This window comes from Chiloscyllium punctatum, chromosome 26 (assembly GCF_047496795.1).
Source record: "Chiloscyllium punctatum isolate Juve2018m chromosome 26, sChiPun1.3, whole genome shotgun sequence".
NCBI classification, from domain to species: Eukaryota; Metazoa; Chordata; class Chondrichthyes; order Orectolobiformes; family Hemiscylliidae; genus Chiloscyllium; species Chiloscyllium punctatum.
This window is the reverse complement of record NC_092764.1, coordinates 16,626,789-16,643,759: the sequence shown is the minus strand read 5'-3', so window position 1 is coordinate 16,643,759 and position 16,971 is coordinate 16,626,789. Positions and strand designations below refer to the sequence as shown.

At 39.6% G+C, this 16,971-nt stretch overlaps 1 protein-coding gene across 3 annotated transcripts in view; it reads left to right on the top strand.

Annotated features, from left to right (window-relative positions):
* The window catches only part of wwox (WW domain containing oxidoreductase), a 939,779-nt gene that overhangs the window by 281,125 nt on the left and 641,683 nt on the right, over positions 1-16,971 (top strand). For all 3 annotated transcript variants that reach the window (XM_072595864.1, XM_072595865.1, XM_072595866.1), the window contains exon 6: positions 5,934-6,022. In XM_072595864.1, the coding sequence (XP_072451965.1) occupies positions 5,934-6,022 (89 nt within the window). The remainder of the gene's footprint in view (positions 1-5,933; positions 6,023-16,971) is intronic.

Below are 16,971 nucleotides of genomic sequence, written 5' to 3'. Positions count from 1 at the left end.
AGCCTCCACCACATCCTCTGGCAGCTCATTCCATACACACACCACCCTCTGCGTGAAAACGTTGCCCCTTAGGTCTCTTTTATATCTTTCCCCTCTCACCCTAAACCTATGCTGTCTAGTTCTGGATTCCCCGACCCCAGGGAAAAGTCTTTGTCTATTTATTCTTTCCATGCCCCTCATAATTTTGTAAACCTCTATAAGGTCACCCCTCAGCCTCCGACGCTCCAGGGAAAACAGCCCCAGCCTGTTCAGCCTCTCCATATAGCTCAGATCCTCCAACCCTGGCAACATCCTTGTAAATCTTTTCTGAACCCTTTCAAATTTCCGAGAGGAAGGAGACCAGAATTGCATGCAATATTCCAACAGTGGCCTAATCAATGTCCTGTACAGCTGCAACATGACCTCCCAACTCCTGTACTCAATACTCTGACCAATAAAGGAAAGCATACCAAATGCCTTCTTCACTATCCTATCTACCTGCGACTCCACTTTCAAGGGGCTATGAACCTACACTCCAAGGTCTCATTGTTCAGCCTAGGACCTTACCATTAAGTGTATAAATCCTGCTAAGATTTGCTTTCCCAAAATGCAGCACCTCACATTTATCTGAATTAAACTTCATCTGCCACTTCTCAGCCCATTGGCCCATCTGGTCCAGATCCTGTTGTAATCTGAGATAACCCTCTTCGCTGTCCACTACACCTCCAATTTTGGTGTCATCTGTAAACTTACTAACTGTACCTCTTATGCTCGCATGCAAATCATTTATGTAAGTGACAAAAAGTCAAGGGCCCAGCACTGATCCTTGTGGCACTCCACTGGTCACAGGCCTCCAGTCTGAAAAACAACCCTCCACCACCACCCTCTGTCTTCTACCTTTGAGCCAGTTCTGTATCCAAGTGGCTAGTTCTCCTTGTATTCCATGAGCTCTAACCTTGCTAATCAGTCTCCCATGGGGAACTTTGTCGAACGCCTTACTGAAGTCCATAGAGATCACATCTACTTCTCTGCCCTCATCAATCTTCTTTGTTATTTCTTCAAAAAACTCAATGAAGTTTGTGAGACATGACTTCCCACGCACATAGTAATGTTGACTATCCCGAATCAGTCCTTGCTTTTCCAAATGCATGTACATCCTGTCCCTCAGGATTTCTTCCAACTACTTGCCCACCACCGAGGTCAGGCTCACCGGTCTATCGTTCCCTGGCTTGTCTTTACCGCCCTTCTTAAACAGTGGCACTACGTTTGCCACCTCCAGTCTTCCGGCACCTCACCTGTGACTATCGATGATACAAATATCTCAGCAAGAGGCCCAGCAATCACTTCTGTAGCTTCGCACAGAGTTCTCGGGTACACCTGATCACGTCCTGGGGATTTATCCACCTTTAACCGTTTCAAGGCATCCAGCACTTCCTCCTCTGTAATCTGGACATTTTGCGAGATGTCACCATCTATTTCCCTACAGTTTATATCTTCTATGTCCTTTTCCACGGTAAATACTGATGCAAGATATTCATTTAATATCTCCCCCATTTTCTGTGGCTCCATACAAAGGCCGCCTTGCTGATCTTTGAGGGGCCCTATTCTTTCCCTAGTTACCCTTTTGTCCTTAATATATATGTAAAAACCCTTTGGATTCTCCTTAATTCTATTTGCCAAAGCTATATCATGTCCCCGTTTTGCCCTCCTAATTTCCCTCTTATGAGTACTCCTACTTTCTTTATACTCTTCTAAGGATTCACTCGATCTATCCTGTCTATACCTGACATATGCTTCCTTCTTTTTCTTAACCAAACCCTTAATTTCTTTAGTCATCCAGCATTCCCTATGCCTACCAGCCTTCCCTTTCACCCTGACAGGAACATACTTTCTCTGGATTCTTGTTATCTCATTTCTGAAGGCTTCCCATTTTCCAGCCGTCCCTTTACCTGCGAACATCTGTCTCCAATCAGCTTTCGAAAGTTCTTGCCTAATACCGTCAAAATTGGCCTTTCTCCAATTTAGAACTTCAACTTTTAGATCTGCTCCATCCTTTTCCATCACTATTTTAAAACGAATAGAATTATAGTCGCTGGCCCCAAAGTGCTCCCCCACTGACACCTCAGTCACCTGCCCTGCCTTATTTCCCAAGAGTAGGTCAAGTTTTGCACTTTCTATAGTAGGCACATCCACATACTGAATCAGAAAATTGTCTTGTACACACTTAAGAAATTCCTCTCCATCTAAACCTTTAACACTATAGAAGTCCCAGTCGATGTTTGGAAAGTTAAAATCCCCTACCATAACTACCCTATTATTCTTACAGATAGCTGAGATCTCCTTACAAGTTTGTTTCTCAATTTCCCTCTGACTATTGGGGGGTGTATAATACAATCCCAATAAGGTGATCATCCCTTTCTTATCCTTGCCTTATAATTTGTGGAGTGATCATGGGTCAATAATAGAGTTGCTAATGAATACTTGAAAAACTTGCATAGATTTTACATATGGTTTCAAACCCACTATTTATCCAGGTAAATGCTAGAAAGTAAGTCTTTACGTCCTGGTAGAATAGGGAGACAGATCCTAATTAATATCTTTTCTGAATGATTGTACTGCTAACATTGCGGCACTCAGCACTACAGTGAACTCTCAACTTAGATTTATTCCTCCAATCACAGCATCAAATTGTCTTTTGAAGGAATTTGTAGTGTGTGCTCCCATCACTCTGAGTGAAAGATATCCCAGGTAATAATGAGGCCACTGAAACAGGCTACTGAAGCTCTTCATCTTATCCCCATCAGGACCAAATTTCAAGGTAACGACAATGTATACTTTCTGAGAAGAGAGAGCTAATTGTTTGGCAAGTGAACTCTGGTTACCAATGGCACTGCATGGTGAATGCTTCAGGGAATGCCAACCTTTTGTTGGTAAATTCAAATCAAGAAAGTCAATTCAGATTGGTTACAGATATGGGAGTTGTTATTATTCTTTAAGTGGAAAAATCCTTCCTGATGTCTTTTGCAACTTTATGCCGACCTACAGTTCTGTCCTGTATAACAGTGTTTAAATTGAAATTTTGCAATGTAACTATTTTCTCATCTTTCTTTCCTCTTAAAATGCACAACAGCTTCCATTTACCAGCATTGAATTTCAGCTGAGATCATCTCGTTCACTTGCAAATCTTGTCCTGTCTTACATTTATGCTCTGGATGAATCACATTGTGTTTGCAAATCCAGATTGCTTATCTAAATCAGAAACAGTAGGAATCCAGCAACATCCCAGGCATGCTGTTCTCAGTATATCACCCGTGTCTTCAACAGGTCCAAACTGTACTTGCACATCTGCTTCTTTTGCAACTTTTATAACGATTTATTTAAGATTTTTCTGCTGTCCAAATTTTGTATAATATCTTTTGATTCGAGAATTCAGATGTATTCTTGAAGTCCAGGTACTCTGTGTTGTAAGGCATGAACATGAAAAGACTCTTTTAAGAGAAACCCAGGGATTTCAGTCAGACAGAATTTACCCTTCTCACAAACTAAATAATTTCCATTCACTAATATTTTCATGGAAGTAATCTTTGAGGATTTGTTCTTTACAGTCTTACATAACTTGCAGTCCTTCTGTAGCTACAGAGATTAAATTGCCTGATCAAACTATGAAGGTTGCAGTTGAGTCCAAGATTTGAAAGGTTCTAATATATAAATGCTGTCCAAATAGTTTCAGCTATGATGAAAGTTATCTGCTAGCCATACTTGTAATTAAGTCCATCATTCACACAAGTCCATAAATTCTCACATTTGTGTTTAATTCAGTTTGGAGCTTGATTCTGCTGCAACTGTTCTCAAAACTCGGTGAATTTCCTTGTAGGTTCCCATACTCATTTGCCTCAGCTTTGAAGGAAGAGTCATAAAAAATTGGAAAAACAGAACTAATATTTACACTGAATTTCCAAGGTTTAAGTTACATATCTATATTATCTGAATGCTGCTTCAGGGCATTTTTAATATGTTAAGGTGCTATGCAAATGCATTTATTTTCCCTTGAGTTAAACTGGACTATCACCAAGCTAAAAATAGATGAATTATTTCATTTTTTCTCATTTTTCTCATGCTATATTAAGCTGATCACAAGGTATAAAATCTTGTGCTGACTCTGTAAAGATTGTGAGCTGCAGATTAATTAATTGCATCTGGCAAAATTGCAAAATTGACAAAAAGGATTTATCACAGCAGATCTCCTGGTAGGAGTGCCACAAACGGACAGGGACAATTTATTGGGAGAGTATAGCGATGTATCTCTCAAAGAGTTAATGTTGGAGATCAGATTGCTTTGGATTTGGTGTCTTACCAGGTGCTTTTTTTTGACTGGTGCTGACTCAATGGGCTGAAAGGCCTTTTTCTGTGCTGTCGACCTCTATGACTCTATCGCACTCAGTATAAAATTTCCATTGATGTGGATCAAAACCTTTTTCTAATGACACAACAAAGTGGTGGCCAAATCAACCACGATACTATTAATATTGTAACTGCTGAATACACATGTTCCAGTGAATTCTTAGCATTAAAAATGTTAAAGTAATTTTTTTTTAATGGAAGAACTGCATACTAGGAATTGCCCTATTTTGAGCTCATGCCCTTTGTATAAAGAAAAATTACAGGGAAAGGATCTTTTTGATATCTACTAGGAACTTCTTGGCCTCAAAACAATTAACATAATACATACAGCTCTCCTTGCTGTGGCTAATGAATGCTGCTTTACGAATAGTGGATTTTGACCATCATCAGTCATGTGGATCTGGTATTTGACAGAGGACAAAATTTATTTAGGGACAAAATATGTCATATGAAATAAAATTCTTTCTGTAATGGAAATAGTTTGCAAAACAAATTACGACGGAAAATAATCATTTTTTATAAATTACTCAGTGAATTGTCTTCCGTTCTCGCTGTACCTCAGCCATTTTCTTTCTGTTCTCCAGATAACTTTTCTAAAACAAGAATTCATGCTGGGAGTGCCCTGATTAACGGGCACGTGCTATTGGATTCCTAGTATAATTTTTAAACTTTAGCTACTGTGATTCTGTCCTTTGTGTGATCTGTATTTCCACAACATCATTAATAATGGATTTGAGATTTATGATATGTCCTAAAAACCATAACAATGCTTTTAGCAAGAATGTAAATCAGTTTTTATCCATGAAAAGAACTTTTTAAATAAGGCTGTTTTGTTTTAAGGAAGAATTTTACTGCTGACCAGGAAATGTAGGGTATTTACAAATAAAGATAGCATGCTGTAAGGTTGAATAAAATTGCATTTACTGTGGATTTTAACACCATTCTCACCTACTCAATGCCATCTTTTTATGAACATGTGTAATATGATGATTCATTTAAGGAAGAGTGCATTACTTGCTGTAGTTTGGAAAAGCTTTTAGGAGCAGTTGTTTTGTTTTGTGTTAACTTTCTTAAGTGCACTTCTTTTTCCTGCTCCAAATGTGTATTTACACAGCAACTTACAATTCAGATTGCTGGAATCACTTCAGCAAATTGCCTTATACCCAAATAACTCAATTGGCAGTCCAACTACAAGAGTGGAGTGGTGTGAAACAAGCACATTATCCAGCACAAACCTTCCTGATAAATGAAGGCAGCAGGAGCATGAAACTTATAATTTACAACCGCCAACCTGCCTTATCAAGCTTGTCACCAAAGCAACTCAGTACATTGTGATTTTTATTTCATGAGCTGTATCGACAAGTTTTTTTTTATTTCGCCTTTTCTCTTTTACTCTGTTTTACAATTTTCATTTATTGTTCAAAAATGGATCCAGCCATTAATTTAGGATTGAGACCAAAGCATGGCTTTTTCTGCTTTTGTTTAAATATTTGAATGAACTCTGACCATTGATAATTCAAGTTGTATATTTGTTCATTTGTGTTTTATTTCAGCATAAAGCCAAGGTAGAAACTATGACTTTGGATTTATCTTCCCTGAGGAATGTTGAACAGTTTGCAGAAGCTTACAAGACTAGAAACCTGTAAGTAGACACAAAAAATAGCATTTGGGTTAGAGAACATCATGGTGTGTTATGGATTTTTTGTGACTAGAAGGGGCATCGAAAGGATATACAGGAAAGAGCATTTCTCTTTGGTGGAGGGATTAATGACTTAAGGTAAGGAACAGGAGGTTTAAAGAGAATGTGAAGAAAGTTTGTTTTGGTTCAGAGGATGGTAGGAATCTGGAATTCACACCTGTGTATGTGGAAGAGGCAGAAACCCCATAACATTTATAAAGTATTTAAATGTATGCTTGGAGTGCCAAGGGATATAAGGCTCTGGGTCAAGTGCTGAAAGATGAATTTAGAATAGTTTGACTGGTGCAGATGTGATGGGCCGAAGGACCTTCTTTGTGCTGCAGACCCCTACGAATATATGGGCATATCCTAACACCATCCTCCACTTTTGCCTACCAAATTTACTTGGAAATTATTTATTACACTTGGTGAAATAATATTTTTTGTGATGGCACAGCAGCAAATCTTTAATAGTAGTAGCAAGCAGTGTTTCCAGTTGGTCGTTTAGCCAAGTGTATGTTTATTTCTCCTGTTCACATTTGTTAGGCATGAAGGTTTGCATTGGGCTATTTTTCAGATTATTATCTCCTTAGTGGAACTGACTTTACTCAAAACACAAGCATCTGGTTCTACCAGCAACCTGACATGCAGCCCCTGTAGGGTGGGTTCCTCTTCGGAGGGTCGGTGTGGACTTGTTCGGCTGAAGGGCCTGTTTTCACACTGTAGGGATTCTAATTCTATACACCTTGTAGTCTCTGTCGTTAAACTAACCATAGTTAGACATTGACATAGTACATATCACATCAGCTAAGATAAGAGAGGGAATGTCACATCAGTGGGATGGATGAAGATTTACCCTCTGAGCTGGAAGGTTCATTGAAAATCCAGAACCTCAACCTGAGCTACAAATTTTCTCAAAACTCACTAACATCAGTGGAATGTTATTTTCAGGTCGAGCTGAACGCACTTTAATGGGATATTCCAAGAGATGTTTTGTTTTACTGTTCTGGAATCATTGAGTGGTTACTGCATAGAAGGAGGCCGTTTGGCTCACCAACTTTCTGCAAGAATGACCTGATAGTCTCACTCTCCCAAGTTTCCCCTTTGCCCTACACATTGCTTCCATTCAAATAGTTAACCAATCCTCTTCTGAAAGCAATGGCTGAACCTACTTCCACAACCCTCTCCAGATGTGTATTATGGACCCGAACTACTTTATGCAAAAAGGCTTCTCCTCACCTCACCTTTGGTTCTTTTGCTGTTCACCTTACTTTGGTGCCCTCGGATTCTCGACACTGCATCAGTGTATAAAACCACGATCCCACATATTTTATTCACCACTTTCTCAACTTGCCCTGTGACCTTCATTGATACATGCCCATGAGTCCCCAAATCCTTCTGCCCTTACACTCCCTTTAGAATTTTAACCATTAATTTATATTGCTACTCCTCATTTTGTCTGATTAAAATGAATCACTTCGTACTTCTCTGCATTAAAGTTTAGCTGCCATGTGTCTATTCCTGTTAAAAACTGTCATTTTCCTTGTCACAATTCAAAATATTTCCAACTTTGGTGTCAACAGCAAACTTTGCAATTGCATGTTAGGTCATTTATGTAGAGTCACAGGGTCATAAAGCATGGAAACAGACTCTTTGGTCCAGCTGGTCCATGCCAACCATGTTTCCCAAACTTAGTGAGTCCACTTGCCTGTGTTTGCCCTCTATCCCACTGAACCATTCCTATTCATGTACCTCTCCAAATGTCTTATAAATTTTGTAACTGTACCTGCATTTGCCATTTCCTCTGGCAGTTCATTTCATGTACAAACCACCATCTGTGTGAAAAAAGTTACTCTTCGGGTCCCTTTTAAATCTTTCTCCTGTCACCTTAAAAATGTACCTTCTAGTTTTGAACTCATCCACCCTAGAGAAAAGATCTTTGCTATCCACCTTTTCTATGCCCCTCATGATTTTATAAACCTCTAGAAGATCACGTCTCAACCTCTTGTGCTCCAGTGAACAAGGTCCCAGCCTATCCAGCCTCTCCTTGTAACTCAAACCCTTCAATCCCCGGAACATTCTTGTAAATTTTTTTCTGTGTCCTGTCCAATTTAATAATATCTTTCCCATGGCAGGGTGACTAGAACTGTACACAGTAGTCCAAAACTGGCCTCACCAATGTCCAGTGCAACTGCAACATGACGTTCCAACTCCTATACTCGATAATCTGAGCAATGGAAGCAAACATGCCAAATGCAGCCTTTACCTGGAATTAAGTGTCTAATGATGACCATGAATCCATTGTCAATTGACAGAAAAACCCACATGATTCACTAAAGTCCTTTAGTGAAGCAAACTGCCTTCCTTATCTGATCTGACCTATATGTGACTCTAGACCCACAGCAATGTGGTTGGCTCTTAAGTGCCTTCTGGACAATTAGGGATGAGCAGTAAATGCTTCCTAACCAGCGACACCCTCATCCGTGAATGAGTAAAAACAAAACACCCTGTCCATCTGTGATGCAACTTCCAAAGAACGATGTACCTGAACTCCTATGGCCCTTTGTTTGACAATATTACACAGGGCCTCATCATTAACTGTGTAGTCTGCCCTTCGGCATCTTACCAAAATGCAACACCTTGCATTCATCCAAATTAAACTCCATCTGCCACAGACTATTGGCTCAATTGATTAAGATCCCTTTTTAATCTTAGTTAACCTTCTTCACTGTCCACTATGCCACCAATTTTAGTGTCATCTGCAAATCTACTAACTATGCTTATAATTTCTCATTCAAATAATTTATATAAGTGGCAAGCAACAGTGGACCCAATATTGATTCCTGCGGAACACTGCTGGTAACAAACCTCCAGTCCAAGAAAAGCAGTTGTTCTCATAGTAACCGAGTGGATTCCTGCTATGTATCACCCTCTAGTCTTTCATTGCTTCTCTCTCAGTTAACTATGTATCTATGTCATCTCTGTCCCTTTTATTTCATGGACTTTACTTTTTAAGTTTTTAAGTTTTATTTTATCAAATGGCTTCTGAAAATTCAAGTCTGACACAATAATCACAATACCTTCACTAATGTCTCTGATATTTCATCAAAAAAAACTTTGTCAAGAGTTAAACACAAGTTAACTATAAAAATTTTAGTGCTGGCTTTCCTTTTTTATGCATGTTTCATGCTACCTTCATTCAACTTGGAATTAAAAAAAGAGTTGATTTTCTGATACTGACATTCCTAATCCAACAAAAAGATTCATTGAGAAAAAAATAATTAATCTCCCCTGATGTTGAGACATGCTTATCTGGTTGGTAACAACTCTACTGACGAGGGAGATATGGAGTTTGATTCCTCATATTTGTTGTTCTAACCTGTGCCGACTGGATGGGATATTTAGCCATAGTTGGTTTCAATTCCTGTGGGTGAGGAAGGGAATAATCACTGAGGACGTTACCTTGGCTCATTCTACCTGCACAATTTGAAGCCAGAATAGGCTTGTTTCCAAAGCTTCTGTGGTTGGTTAGTTGGTTCGCACTTGACTTTGAAGTTTTCCTAAAAAAAACTGCATATTTTAGTCAGGTCCTTTTGAGGTAGCGGAATGCATGGAATGAGGTTCCATCAAGGAGCTAACAACTAAGGGTTTAGGTAGAAATTTGTACTGAGCGTAAAGGAAAATCAAGCAATAAATAAAGAACTCTGTAGCCAGGCTTCCCTCTTCAATCGACTCCTGCCTAACAATCCAACACGTTAGTATTACTGAAAGGCTGCAGTGAAGAATGCAGCAACAACCCAGTGTTTGACTCTGAAGTTGTATGCATTTGTTCCTGCTTTAATAAATACTTGTATGCATGCCCAGTGGAATGGGGATAGATGAATGGTTTACAATAAAATAAAGCATGAAATGCTGGGTCCATGTCACTCAGTGATCAGGAATTATGGTGCCAAACATGTACAGTTGATATTTAGTTAAACCAACATTCAAAGGTAGTGTGCCTGGTTTGTCCGCAAAAGGAAATTAGAACAAAAGAATTTTTACTTGGGATTAAAAGAACATTTAAAATATACGCAAGCACTCCTAACACTAAAATATCACATTAAACAACCTCTTTTCAAATGAGCACAATGTAGAACTCAAATGTGTGCACTGTATGTCTGAGATTAAAGTCTAAGCATTGTACTAAGATTATGGAATAATCCTAAAATGGAGTTAAAGTAGGAATAAGTAATGGAGGAGTGGATATAAGTTTGCTCGCTGAGCTACATGGTTCGTTTTCAGACGTTTTGTCACTATACTAGGTAACATCATCAGTGAGCCTCTGTTTAAGCGCTGGTGTTCTGTCCTGCTTTCTATTTATGGGTCTTGGTCTGTTAAGTTGGTTGATATCATTTCCGGTTCTTTTTCTCAGAAGTCCAAATTGATGTGTTTATTGATGGAGTTCCGGTCAGAATACCAGGCCTCTCGGAATTCTCATTTGTGAATATATTTAGCTTGCCCCAGGATGGATGTGTTTTCCCAGTCTTCTTTATCTGGATGTAAGGTTACTAGTGACAGTGGGTCATGTCTTTTGGTGGCTAGTTGGTGTTCATGTTTGCTGGTGGCAAGTTTTCTGCCACCAGGCAGATATAATGTTTATTACACACCTAGCATGGTATTTTGTAAATGATATTTGTTTTGCTGGTTGTTTCTATTGAATCCTTTAGGTTCATTAGTCACTGTTTAAGTATGACGGTAGGTTTGTGGGCTACCATACTCAGTCAAGGGGACTGAGTAGTCTGGAAGTCTTTTCAGAGATGTCTTTGATGTCAGGTAATGTGGCTAGAGTTTCTGGGCACATTGTAACTGCTTGTTTGGGTTTGTTGTTGAGAATTCGGCTGACTGCAGCAAAGCCATGTCAAATTGTTAATGTGTCACTCCAAGTGTCCTCAGGATATAGATATTGAGAGGAGAAATAGGTAATGGTCAACGTTGTGGATGTGATGTGAGTTCATCCATTGTTGTTCTCCATGCCAAGCTTATTTTTTCCTCATAGTTTATTGACATTGAGGAAGAAAATGGAATCACATCTTTGTTGTTTTAATACCAAAATTTTGTTGCCTTGAAGAAAACCTCAAACTGTTTAGTTTTATTCCCCAAATGCATATTGCAGCAGTGACAGTCAGAGAGACAAACTTGCATTATGATTCTGTATTTAAGTTAGTAACAAAAGTTGGAAGATGTATTAACAACCATACACATAGCTGTGTAGCTTCATCCAGCTAAAACTGCTATGTGCTATTTGTTGAATTGAATTAACTCCATAGCTGATCTGAGCCGAGAATGTATTGATAGGATTTTCTCTGATACCTTGTGAATAAATACAGCACGCTAATTGTCACACAGTATTTGTCTTGTAAAGAAGTTATAATTTCCCTTTAGTGTTCTCGTACATTGCTCATGAACCTGCAGAAGAAAGCTATCATGTAAAACACTATTGAGAATGAATGAAGTATTAGGGTGCATTACCTTATAAGACAATGTGTCTGGTTTTGTTTTTTCACAGGGTCTAGGTCAGCCCTCACTTAGAGTACATCCTTAGTTTTGGTATTCCTGCAAGTCAGATGGTATTGAATCTTGGCAAAGGCGAGAGCTGATGAGTTAATTTCCAATTTGAAATGTCTCAGCTACCAAGATGGTCTTGTAGAGGTGGAGCTGTACACTTGAGATAAGTGGAGACTGAGGGGTGACCTGATTAACGTTTATGCAATGATGAAGGAAATATCTTTGGTTCCAGTTGACATTTAATTCTAATTAAGTAAAATCTTAGATTTGTTACAGTGTAGACAGAGGCCATTCAGCCCAACAATCTCTCATACCCACAATCTATCCAATATGCTGGCTGTCCCAACATTTTAACTTTGTACCAATCTCCTGCCTTCCCCATAACCCTGCCCATTGTTTATATTCACAAAGTTATCCAGGGCCTCTTAAATGCTTCAGTTGAACCACCTCCACCAAATTTCCGCAAGCCTCATTTCTGATAGAGGGCTTTTGCCCGCAAGGTTGATTCTCCTGCTCCTCAGATGCTGCCTGACCTGCTGTGCTTTTCCAGCACCACACTCTTGGCTCTGATCTCCAGCATCTGCAGTCCTCACTTTTTCCATACAATGCATCCTACAGCTTGACTACCCGCTGTTTGAAAAGATATTTTTCCCTCACATCTTACCTGCTTGTTTTGCAAAACACTTTAAAACTGTTACCTTTCATTCTTTATTCATTTAAAGGTGTGAACAGTTTCTCCCTATCTGCTCTGTACAGAGCCCTCATGATTTTGAAATCTTGAATGAAATTTCCTCCTATCCTTCTCCTCTCCAAAGAAAATCTACAAGTGCCAATTTCTCCAATAGATTGTAGGGTAGCAATTTTAAATTGTAGTAGGCAAGATCTTGAATAAATGCCAAGACGTGGTTCTTTTCCTGGGGAATGGTTTTTCACTGGAACAGACGTTATACTTGTGCAAGCTGGACCTGATCTGGCTGGTCTGAAGGTTACCTTGTACAAACATAGGTGTTCAATGCAATTATCAGGACCAGAATGATCTCCTGGACTAGCTGAGATCCCTGTCGGGAGGTTAAAGAGGAATTTCTCTTTTTTAAAATTTCTCTCCTCTTATTGTCCTGGGTTTTTCATCTGTTTTTGCTTTTCCCATGAGTTGACATTATTTTGGATGGGGAAAGTGAAATGTATATGTTGCGTCTTACCAGACGCCTGTCCTAATAACAGAATGATAATAACAGATGCTAAAGAACAGTTGCTCGTTGTAAGAAAGTTCAAGGAAAGAGGAAAATGCGGTGAGAAAAGCACTAACCTGTCATGTATTTCACAGTGTCTGGATAGTCCAAAGCATTATCTAGCACATCAGAGTTGAAATGTGGGGAAACATAGCCCCCATGCGATCTATTTCAATGACGTTGACTTAAGCACTGTTATTATGCAAAAGAGCTCCTTTGTTCTTCTTTGAACAGTGCTTGGGATCTTTTAAACTCAATAAAATTGCAGGCAGTATCTCAATTTAACTTCTCATCTTGAATTCGGCACCTCTGCCAGTGCAGGATTCTTTCAGTATTGCAGTTTTCAGCGTAAATTTTGTTTTGGAGTTTTTGGAGTGAGTATTGAACTTAAAAACCTTCTGACGTAGAGGTGAAAGTGCTGCTACATTGTCCATGCCTTGAATTTTGACCAAGAAAAGGAATCAAACACAACTAAAAATTTCAGTTCACTCCCACCATTTACAATTTATGAAACCTATAATTCTTCAGAATGATACAGTTTTTAATAATTTGTGCACTGAGTATGTCCTGACTCATGCCAACAGACAAGATATATTGGAATGTTTAAGTACCTTTGCATAAATAGACATGGTTACAAATTTTTTTATATCTTCAGATTGTGTTGGTGATTTAAATGAGTTGCCATAGAAAGATTTAAAAGTTACTTATTTTAATCCTCAGATTGTTGTAAGATTTATGAATCAAGCAGAACAGTTCTCGGCTGGTTAGTTTATCAGGATATAACTCTTAATACAACTCCACCTCGAGTCCACCTGTCTTTGAACATAATGCACTTTGATAATGTACAGCTTCTGTAAATGACACTTGCTTATTAATAGTTTGTTTACCAACAGAATGCTTAAATCAACATTTTGACATGGTTTGCCATGAAATTTGCTGAATTCCAAATTTGTGTATCAAGGAATTTTAAGCATAAGTTATAACAAGCATAAATCAGGTTTCCATAATCACCAAAACTGGTTACTGCCATTTGCTCGTATTTGAGGAGGGACTTCAAATAATGCTCGTTCTAGTTGCTAAAGCACAAGTAGGCATTTTTAGAACTTAAAAATTGTGAATCAATAGCATTTCAATGTGATATAAAATTAAAATACTGGTGATTGAGTAGACTCTGCTAAAATTGCATTTTTTTAACAGTAAGCCTATTTTCTATTCTCTCAATAAAACTGCATCCTCGTATTCTTAAATATATCAATTGATATACTTCAATGCAAGGAAGTAAAATTGTTTGTTTCGCTATCTAAAGGCATTGTTTCATGCAAGTTTTAAGGTCATAATTACCAAAAGGGCATTCAACAGTACTTTGGACCAAAACATCGCTCTTGGAAGCCTACACAATTTGGAACAAGACTTGCACCTTCTCTGTACCCAGAATGGTAACTTGACCCCATTATCCCCATTCTCCTTCTACCTGCATGTTGCAAATCCTCACTATAAAACCTTTTTACGCGGCTCAAGTAGTTTATGCTGGCAATATAGTTGGGCCTTGATGTAGGCATTTTGTTTTAATGTTACTACAGTTACAAAATGCACAACAACCTTCTGCGAAATATTGGATTGTTAAGAGATTGCGCAACTGTATACGATATTTCAGATGTAAAATGCATTATTCTAAACCTGATTGTTTTTGTGCACTCTGTTCATGATATTTTTCTGTATGGGCACTTGCCATGAAAAGTTAATATAATCAGTTGTATTATTTGATATTCCTACAAGGAATTATGTTTTAAGCAAAATGCAGTGCAACAGGTTATTGAGTTACTGTGGCCTATTAAAGTAATGTAATAAAATTACATATATTAAACAGCAGCTCTGTGGGTAATACCTAAAGGACAGTACACATGGCACAATCATTTGTCTGAAAGTGGTCCTGACAGAGAAATAAACCACTGCTCCTCTATTCACACATGTAGTATAAAAATAATTTTCTTAATACTTTGTACAATAAAGTGACATATGACCTTTGCTTGTAATTTTAAAAAAGTCTATAAAGTATCTGTAACTGTCAGAGGACTAAATGAAGTGGAAGCTAGATTTTGAAAGAAATAATTATGTTTTACAGGATTTATTGTGACCCATTAAGAAATGGATAGAGAGGTAAAAAACTTATTAAATTGAATATTCACAGTGGGCTTCTAAAGTTAAAGGTTGGAGCATGCAGTAGTTGGTATAACTCCAGGCACCACTTTCTGCTTAGCATTACCATGTGCTCCAGCAGTAATCATTTTCTAAAGGCTCAACTGTTTCACTGAAGGATAGAGAGATAGGAATGTGCAGTTAATACCTTGGTGGAAGGACGAGTGATCTTCGGAGTTTGCCAGTTACTGGGGCACTGATGGACTGAAGGGGTAAAATGTTGAGTTATTAGTTGTGAAAGGCTTACTTGAATGTCTTCGGTGCTCCTTATGTTTTCCTGTTTTAAACAAATGCTAATTTTGTTCAAATGTTTCTGATAGAAGTTTGGAGTTTTTCTTGCAGAATGAACAGTTCCAAAATATTTCTAAGTTCCTAACATTTAATTCACCTTGAGGTTAATAATTAACTAACGCATGCAAGTGTGCGATAAATGGATCTCTCTGCTGCTTGTTGAAAATATGGAATTATATTGGTCATCTTTATGTTCTCTACATGACCATCTGCCTATTGTACAAGTGATGGAAGTTAAGATGGTTGTGATCCTGGAAGACTAATGAACCAAATCAACATCCGATCTCTGGTGACTGGGAATCCTGTGTCTGTCCCTTTCATCTTCCAGTATTTTGCCACTGCTAGGATACTGATGTTGTGCCACTCCTGTGGTTAAATAGGCTTGGCCATCACATTTCATGTTGCCATGTGCTGTGTCAAATCTAGTTTCTGGATTAGTGGTGCTGGAAGAGCACAGCAGTTCAGGCAGCATCCAAGTAGCTTCGAAATTGACGTTTCGGGCAAAAGCCCTTCATCAGGAATAAAGGCAGTGAGCCTGAAGCATGGAGAGATAAGCTAGAGGAGGGTGGGGGTGGGGAGAAAGTAGCATAGAGTACAATGGGTGAGTGGGGGAGGGGATGAAGGTGATAGGTCAGGGAGGAGAGGGTGGAGTGGATAGGTGGAAAAGGAGATAGGCAGGTAGGACAAGTCCGGACAAGTCATGAGGACAGTTACTGAGCTGGAAGTTTAGAACTAGGGTGAGGTGGGGGAAGGGGAAATGAGGAAACTGTTGAAGTCCACATTGATGCCCTGGGGTTGGAGTGTTCTGAGGTGGAAGATGAGGCGTTCTTCCTCCAGGCGTCTGGTGGTGAGGGAGCGGCAGTGAAGGAGGCCCAGGACCTCCATGTCCTCGGCAGAGTGGGAGGGGGAGTTGAAATGTTGGGCCACGGGGCGGTGTGGTTGATTGGTGTGGGTGTCCTGGAGATGTTCCCTCAAGCGCTCTGCTGGGAGGCGCCCAGTCTCCCCAATGTAGAGGAGACCGCATCGGGAGCAACAGATACAATAAATGATATTAGTGGATGTGCAAGTAAAAGTTTGATGGATGTGGAAGGCTCCTTTAGGGCCTTGCATAGAGGTGAGGGAGGAGGTGTGGGCGCAGGCTTTACAGTTCCTGCGGTGGCAGGGGAAAGTGCCAGGATTGGAGGGTGGGTTGTTTGGGGGCGTGGACCTGACCAGGTAGTCACGGAGGGAACGGTCTTTGCGGAAGGCGGAAAGGGGTGGGGAGGGAAATATATCCCTGGTGGTGGGGTCTGTTTGGAGGTGGCGGAAATGTCGGAGGATGATTTGGTTTATGCGAAGGTTTATAGGGTGGAAGGTGAGCACCAGGGGCGTTCTGTCCTTGTTATGGTTGGAGGGGTGGGGTCTGAGGGCGGAGGTGTGGGATGTAGAAGAGATGCGTTGGAGGGCATCTTTAACCATGTGGGAAGGGAAATTGCGGTCTCTAAAGAAGGAGGCCATCTGGTGGGTTCTGTGGTCGAACTGGTCCTCCTGGGACCAGATCCGGTGGAGGCGGAGGAATTGGGAATACGGGATGGCATTTTTACCTCTGTGTCAAATCTAGTCCAAACTTTGAAACCAGGAATTCCATCAGAATATGTTCTCTTTATACCC